This window comes from Paramisgurnus dabryanus, chromosome 16, assembly GCF_030506205.2.
Source record: "Paramisgurnus dabryanus chromosome 16, PD_genome_1.1, whole genome shotgun sequence".
NCBI lineage: Eukaryota > Metazoa > Chordata > Actinopteri > Cypriniformes > Cobitidae > Paramisgurnus > Paramisgurnus dabryanus.
In genome coordinates, this window is record NC_133352.1 from 27674935 (window position 1) to 27683531 (window position 8597).

An 8597-nucleotide genomic window follows, 5' to 3' on the forward strand; every position below is an offset into this window, starting at 1 on the left:
AGGTCATTTTGCTCATCAAGAAAAAGCATCTTAATTTAAGAATTTTTAGATATTTCTACTGAAAACAAGACAAAAATACTAAGTAAGAAAGTCATTTTTTGCAGTGTAGCTGGATTTTTCAGTATGGTTGGGAGACCGGGTCTAATCATAATGGTCAACTTCATTCAACTTCAATAATCAAACCCTCCTAAATTAAAATAATGTCAGGACATTTGCACAGTTATTAACTTGCAGTATTTTGGTTTGATATTTTGGTGTTATCGTTTACATTTTTCCCTTTCTCCGAGTGTACAGTTTCAAAATCATCCGTGGCCTGTGTGAAGGATCTACGCTACGTCACACAATATACTCGACAGGTGTTTTGAGGGGCGTGGCCTATGCCCAGCTAAAACATCTTTCAGTGGGACGCACCCAAGTAGTTCTCCACGCGCCAGAAGCGGCTGACCTACAGGTGACAGGACTCTCCAAGGTGCATTAATTCTTTGTCGTCTGTATATCTTTAGAGTAAAAACTGTGTTTTATTGATGAGTACATAATAATAAATAATAATGAGACACTAGCGTTACGAAAATGTCAATTCACGTAACAAGCTGCAAACTATGTGCTCCGTTTGATGTCTGATAATGCACTGACTTTCTCTACTTTATACTTTTGCAGAACTCCAGAGCTGTCTGTACCCGAACACACACATGGTAAGAGTAGTGTTGCATTTGCATTTCTTATGAGGCATGAAAACAAATATAGGCCTATAACGGGTTAAAACTAAATAGAGATTGACAGCATGCGTGTTGTGAGAGTTTTGACTGATAAATAAACTTTTCGCGCGTTCTTCATTAGTGGGTAATAGTGCGCACAAAAACAAACGGTTGTAAACATATATATTTTTTTACATAACACACTTAATTTAAACGATGTTAAAGAGCAAATTGCAAGCTGTTGTTTAGCGAGTAATTGCCATCTGTGAGTCTATTTACTGACTTGAAACTTTAGTGTTTAAACGGTGTTCGATGGCCGACACAAACAACAAGTAAACAAAATAAAGTAGCACTATAATTGCGATAATATTGATCTCAATTTATCATTTTCGGAGCGTGCTGTCCATATAAATAAAGATCGAGAGGTTGATATCAGATCTGTGTTGGCATGGTGACCGCTGTCATGGAGGTTGAGGTGTTGGATGATTGGATTACAGACTTGTATCAGATCAGACTGAGGAAACGCACATAACAGGCCACTGGTTTGGCATTATCAGACCTGCCAGGACTGATCAAACACCCGTATCATTTAATATGTCTACAAGGATAAGCCACTCGGTCAGGCACATATCTGTGTAGTAAAAAAAAAAAACATAATAAAAATACAGATAAAAGGATGAAAGAATAAAACTCTGTTTTCAGATATATGATGTTTACAGTGGTTTTAAAGTGTGGCAAAAAAGATAACATTAAAAGAATTTGGGATTTGGTTGGTACCAGCCTTCAAATCTTATTTGCCACCCACGGCAGACACAGACAGGCAGCACAAGCATTTTGACAAAAAAATTGCTGTATTATTGCCTTGTATCATTTCTCTGTTAGACTGTGATTTATTTTGAAATTTTAATGTCTCAATAATGACAATTACTAAAATTACATTTTATTGAAAATGGGAGACATTGCGTAATATTTCTGGTGAATCTTATGTCACCTCCGTTAACCTTACTCATCCAAATGTCATTGTTTTCTTTTGTCCTGAATTGTTATATAAACTAATTATTTCACTTTAATGAGGGCCTGTACAGAAAAGTTCTGTAAACAATAATGAAAACCCATGCAAACACAAATAGCAGAGCAAAAACAAAAATAGCACTGAATTGTGTTGCTGATTTTCTGACGTAAGAACATACTGAACAACAACCAGTAAAGGCTGTGATGCAATAATAACGTTCAGCCCCTGTCTTATAATATTAATGTTACTCCTGCATAATGCATTTGCTTGTTCGTTGTAAAGAAAAAACTGTCAGTCTCTTAAATATCACATATATCCTTCTGCAGTGTCTTTAAATTTGGTATTATATATTCTGCAGGCAACCAGAGGCAGTGTGAAACCCTTTGTGCATTTCAATGCAAAGCAAGATGCAGAACTTTTGCGCAAGGCCATGAAAGGGATCGGTAAGACAAGTTATTGTAATTAAGGTGTATAAATTACTCTGTATGTTATACTTATTTAGACATTATTGCAGAACAATGCTTCATGTTCACACATTGAGGAGATATAGTGACTTGTTATTATCGAATGATACTGATCACTGTATTGAAGAACATCTTGTACAATATCTCAGCATCGTAAGCTGGTGTGAATGCTGTGTGTTTTCAGGCACTGATGAAGATACCATCCTCATGTTACTGACGTCTCGATCTAATGACCAGAGACAGGAAATAAAAGCAGCCTATAAAAAAGCTTTTGGCAAGGTAAAAATTTTCTACTCTAAATATAAGTCGCTGTATAAATACGACTTATATGTGACCTTGGACTACAAAACCATTGGGTAAATTTTTTATCAGCATCTGAAAGCTTTTTATTGATGTTCCATTAAAGGGATAGTTCACCTTAAAATGGAAATTCTGTTATCATTTATTCATCCTCATTTTGTTCTAAACCTTTATCAATTTCTTTTTTCGGATGAACACAAAAGAAGATTATGATAAACACACAGCAGATAGTGACCATTGACTTCCATAGTAGGAATACAAATATTTTGAAAGAAAATATTAAGAAAATATTTTGATAAATGATGCTAAGCACACAGTTGACCGTACCCATTAAATTCCATCATATTTTTTATTCCTACTATAGAAGTCAATGGTCCCTATCTGATTTGTGTTTACCATCATTTCTCAAAATATCTTCTTTTGTGTTTATCAGAAAAAAGAAATTCATACAGGTTTAAAACAACATGAGGATGAGTAAATAATGACAGATCTGGAATCTGAGGGGGCAAAAAATATAAATATTTTTTAACGTTGTCTAAATGAAGCCCTAAGCACTGCATCCACTCACAACAATAAACATTTATATATATATTTATTATAGAAAATTTACAAAATATCTTGATGGAATATGATATTTACATAATATCCTGATGATTTTTGGCTTGTAATAACTGCAGGTGTTAAAATATACATTTTACGGCAACAAATTTAAAAATAACACATTAAATACTCCATAAAATCCATTCTGCAGATGTTCATTTTTGTGAGTTATAACAAATAGGAGCGAATCTTCATAGGCTAAACTGTCAGGTGGAGACCACAATCATTTATTGTTCCATTAAATCTGTGAAAAATACTGCTGCACATCAATAGCAGTTCATCAAGATTATTCACTTGCCTATACCGCTTTTTGGCACATAGTGCTGTTAATATAATTTAGTACTGACATGTGCAACCGAAGCATTGATAATGAGCTTCATCTTCATTCTAATGAATGATTCTGGGCTCATGGTCTCTCTCTATTTCTCTCTGTTTTGGTCTTGCCTTCACTCAGGATTTAGTAAAAGACTTGCGTTCGGAGCTCGGAGGGAAGTTAGAGGATCTCCTTGTGGCCCTCATGTCTCCACCCGCAATATATGATGCGAACGAACTCCATAAGGCCATCAAGGTAAAGTCAATTATAAAAAAGTCCATAAAAGTCTGCTTTATGGAAGTCATAAAACGATTGACTATGTATTAAAACAAAGAAAAAGAGTGCTTTTTGCCTTGCACAAACTTCCAATCTCATCATCACAGATTCTCTGCCATCCTTTTTATACAGGGAGCAGGTACTGAGGACCAAGTTCTGGTTGAGATCCTGGCCTCCAGGACATGTGATGAGATTAAAGATATCAACAAGACTTACAAGAAAGGTAATATTTTACAGTGTAATGTAACCCTGCCTGTGACAACCTATCTGAAGTAATTTTTTTTATTTACTTTTTTCTATATAAAATCATCCTACATCATTTAAATAACATTCTGCTAACAATATAACATTGATATCTTTAATATTGACTGAGTAAGATCAATCAAACTTTGATGCTCCTAATCTCCTAATTAAATCGAAACTTTAACCAGGATTTCTCAAACGTCACATATTTCCACTCGTCTACATTGCCTTATTGTCCTACTGCAAACAAACAGGCCATGTGGACAACAGTAAGGAGAGGCAATGCTTGAAAACCATCTGAGCAAGATATCCGAGAGGACAGAAGACTCACTTTATCCATGATCATAAAGTTTCTTCATGGCATCACTGTTAAAACTGATCCTTACCAATTAGAGTTAGTTGAAACCACCAATCTGCAGTTGTCACTTTAGGTGTAAACAATATATAGACACTGTCTCATGTGTCTTGACCTAGAACATGGAGCCAAGCTGGAAAAAGACATCATGGGTGATACGTCAGGACATTACCAGAGGATGCTGGTGATCCTTCTACAGGTAAAGAAAATGATGAGTCTTTATAATATATGTCACTGTAAACATATACAGTGCTGTGCAAAAGTCTTAGGCCACCATCACCAGCTTTGTTGTTTTAGCAAAGTTTTAATGTCCATCCATATTTATCTTTCCTTCTTTTTTAAGATACAAACAGAAAATACAGGAAATATGTACACAAAATTAAAAACAAAACAATTTTCAGAACTAAATGTCTTCTTCAGACATCAGTCAGTATTTAGTGTGACCTCTCTTGGCACGAAACACATCTTGAGCTTTTTTGAGGAGACTGAAGTCCTGAAGTCATTCGATTAGAATTAGAAATTAGGATTTAATTTCAAGTTTAAGAGATCCTGCAGCTGCCTGCCATTGCTCAAGTGGAAGGGGAGTTTACCCTAAATACTTGACACCTCAGCTTATACTTTTATACTGTTTTTAATACTACATACACATTTCCTGTATTTTCTGGTTGTATTCTAATAAAGAGACTGAGAAATAATTATATATGATCATTATAAAATTGCAAAAACAACTAATTTAATAGTAGCATGGTGGCCTAAGACTTTTGCACAGTACTTGACACATATACAGTGATCTTTCATAGCACCATTTGTTTTTAGAGTGAACATGGCTGTCAGTAAATAAGCAAAATTAACTATATTGTGAAATATGTAATATTGATCATCTTGAATATTGGGTGGGATCAGAGATGGAAGAAGTGACAATGTAACAATGAGAAGATCGCAGGCAAAGCGATGGATCAAGGTGATAACATGAGCTAGGTGAAGTCATTCTTAAGTAATTAAAGCAGCTCTTGAGTTAATGTTGTGGAGAAGATTAAATGATACTCGGGGGTAAAGTGTGCGTAATTCTATATTAGACTTTACCAGTGGGGGGAAATTACACACCTTGTCTAAGAAAAGGGCTGCTGTCTATTTTGGTTCACAAAATGCATAACAACTGATGCTTTGATCTTGTGCTTCTGTGACTCAGGCAAACAGAGAGGAAGGAGTAGATGAAAGCAAAGTGGAGAAAGATGCAAAGGTAATAAACAGTGACATCTGAGGAGCTCAGATGGGCGATTCTTACGAAATCCAGATTTAGAAGGTGTCCAGCATCAGAATTTTTAAAAAGCCCGTGAAGCCAATTTTTTTGCACATATAAGATTAAGGTCTGAACTTACAATAACCATTATATTTAGAGGATTTAAAAAATATTTCCTATAGAGTTATTTACATTTTTTAGATTATCAATATCAAAAATTATCAATACCGCAACATGATATTACATCAAATATATGCATTTACAAACTCATGTTTCGGTAATGAGAACTAAAAGTTGTCTAGGTACTATGACAAACAAAATTTCAACTTTTATCTTGAGAGAAAAAAAAATGAACTGCTTACCTGGTAGCCATCTTGAGTGTCATAGTCAATTATGTCCCTTCCAACAAATTTCCTTGAGGGCTTAAACAATGATGAATTGTTGCAGAGGATGAGAAAATTGGTATTGGACACATTTATATTCCTTATTGTCTCTACATTAACCAAGGATCACCAAATACCACATGTTTCTTTACTGTAAATGTTTATAGTATAACATGCACTGAAGCTTTTTATTTTTTTATTTTTTTATTATAAATATTTCCATGTCAAAGTCGTGGCGGTAATGAAAATTTCCCCTTAAATCTTATCGTAAACCCGTAAATTTTATCGTAAACCCTTTAGATGCGTGTGCAACAGGCACGTATTTTGACAAGATGCACGATGCACATGCTTAATATGACGGGGTGAACACATATTTTGACATGGTGAGTCACACACATGACTGCCTAAATACATTGCATTGTGCGCCGTCGAAAAGAAGTCACCGGCCACCAGTGCACCTTGGTCAAAAATGTGATAATGATATTAACCGAATGCTGTTGGCACGTATTGTTCATCAAATGCTTTCAAATCCACTTAATCCCAGCCTCAGGCCCATTCGTCATTCGATTTGTTGGCAGAATCCATCAAGAGTCTGATAAATAATGCTCATTTACAAGAAAACATATCAGACGCACTTAGAGGGTTTTGCATCTGAGCTCTTATTAATTATCTTCACATACTTCTTATGCACTATGTTGAAAAAAAATGTAACAAGATCCTCAGGTTTAAGTTGCAAACCTCAGAAGTGTTTGTTTGTCGATCGTGTTTCAGGAGCTGTTCGCTGCCGGAGAACAGAAATTGGGCACGGACGAGGAGAAGTTAATCAACATACTTGGGAATAGGAGCGCAGAACACCTGAGAAAAGGTGTGGGTTTGCAAGTACAGGTTTGAGCTCTTCGCGTGATTGAAAATACAAATGAAAGGTCATTCTTACTCTTTGGGTCTCGGTTTTAGTGTTCGATGCCTACAAAAAGATTGCCGGCTGTGACATTGAAGAGAGTTTGAAGGATGAGTGCACTGGGAACCTCGAAGCACTGCTGGTGGCCGTGGGTATGAAATAAAACCATGCAGTGCAGACTCAATGACATTTCTCATTAAAATGAAAAAACTGAAATGTTTTTTTTCTCTTTCTTAGTGAAGTGTGCTAAAAGTGTGCCTGCATATTTTGCTGAATCCCTTCGAGAGTCCATGAGGGTATGAAGGATTAATTTCATGAGAATCTCATCAGTTTTTGCCTTCTCACTATCATTCACTGAATCACTTGATGCTCATTTGAATGATCAAATATGGACACTTCAGTTGGAAGAATAAAAATAACTTGTGGCATGTTTTGGATCTGAGCAATAATGAGATACGAGAATGATTTCATGCATTATTGGTTTGTTTACTCACAGCGTGCTGGCACGGACGACGAGACACTCATAAGAATTATGGTGTCTAGAAGTGAAAGGGACATGCTGGACATCAAAGCAATATACAAGAAGATGTATGGAGAATCACTCTACTGCACCATACAGGCAAGTTATACACACATGCACACACTTTCTCACACAAATGGATAAATCTTAAAAATATTTATGTCCTTATTTATAGGAAGACACTGATGGAGATTACCAGAAAGCTCTGCTTTACCTGTGTGGTGGTAATGATTAGATATTGTTACTTTTTTGGTAGAAGTTCATTTGTCTTTGTGCTTATTATTGTGTCTAGTTTTCAAAATATACACATTAAATTAAATTTTTTGGGTTTAGTATTTAGTTTTTAAATATTTATTTATTTTTTAACACTTTACAATAAGGTTGTATTTGTTAACATTAGGTAATGCATTAGCTAACATAAACTGACAATATACAGCATTTATACATATTTTTTTTGTGGTTTTGAATAGCTAGTTGCAGTGTTTTAGATTGCTGGAGGATATTTAGGCATGGTTTTGATGGTCTAATAGACAGAATAATAAATTTTCTTTTAAATACTATGTGAAGATTTTAAAATTAAATTCTTTGGCCCATATAAGATTTTCTTGGGAAGTGCTATTCAGTTTATGTTGTACTTATGCCAGTAGATGGCAGTATTGTTTTTAAGTATTGTAAAGTTTTTAACCATACTGATATCCCAGATGTCAACATTTCAAAGTCTCTGTTAAAGTTTTTAATGCATTTTTCATAATTACGTAAGTGCAAATTTTCCGAATAATTTAAAATAAAATAAATATTATTTGTTCTGTGAAGAGCTGTATCATATTGAGTATTATTACTTGTAATTCTTTTTTTTTAATTTACAGAAATCCTTTGTTAACTTCCAAAAACTTCTCCTTTTTTGTCACATCCATAATGCATGTATATTTCCCTAGTCTAAAACAGAAAACATGATTATAAACTGATATTTTTATGATGTATGGACTCTAAAATCAGGGGTTTAGAGAAAATATAAACAGATGGTTCAGTATATTGGTAATAAATGGATTCTCTGAGAATTTACATTTCAAGTTTTGACTGCAAATGTCACATCCAATACCCTGAATTTGCACATATAATTTTATTTTTTCCATTACAACATCCAGAGTGAAAAGCTATATGTATATACATATTGATTACACCCAAATTTTATACTCCATTTGAATTTTTTACCAGTGATTGTATGTAATAGATTAGGACTTGTGGTTTTAAATTAACAGTGTACTTCCCCAATTACATAATCCATGCAAAATTCATCA

At 34.5% G+C, this 8597-nt stretch overlaps 1 protein-coding gene across 1 annotated transcript; it reads left to right on the plus strand.

Annotated features, from left to right (window-relative positions):
* The first annotated feature begins 337 nt into the window (after positions 1-337).
* anxa5a (annexin A5a) lies at positions 338-8111 on the plus strand. The gene is made up of 13 exons (XM_073812115.1): positions 338-469; positions 658-692; positions 2066-2150; positions 2356-2450; positions 3526-3639; positions 3793-3883; positions 4378-4457; positions 5448-5498; positions 6653-6746; positions 6836-6931; positions 7017-7075; positions 7276-7398; positions 7475-8111. The coding sequence occupies exons 2-13, from the start codon at positions 690-692 to the stop codon at positions 7532-7534; spliced, it is 951 nt and encodes a 316-aa protein (XP_073668216.1). The 5' UTR covers positions 338-469; positions 658-689; the 3' UTR covers positions 7535-8111.
* Positions 8112-8597: the final 486 nt, after the last annotated feature.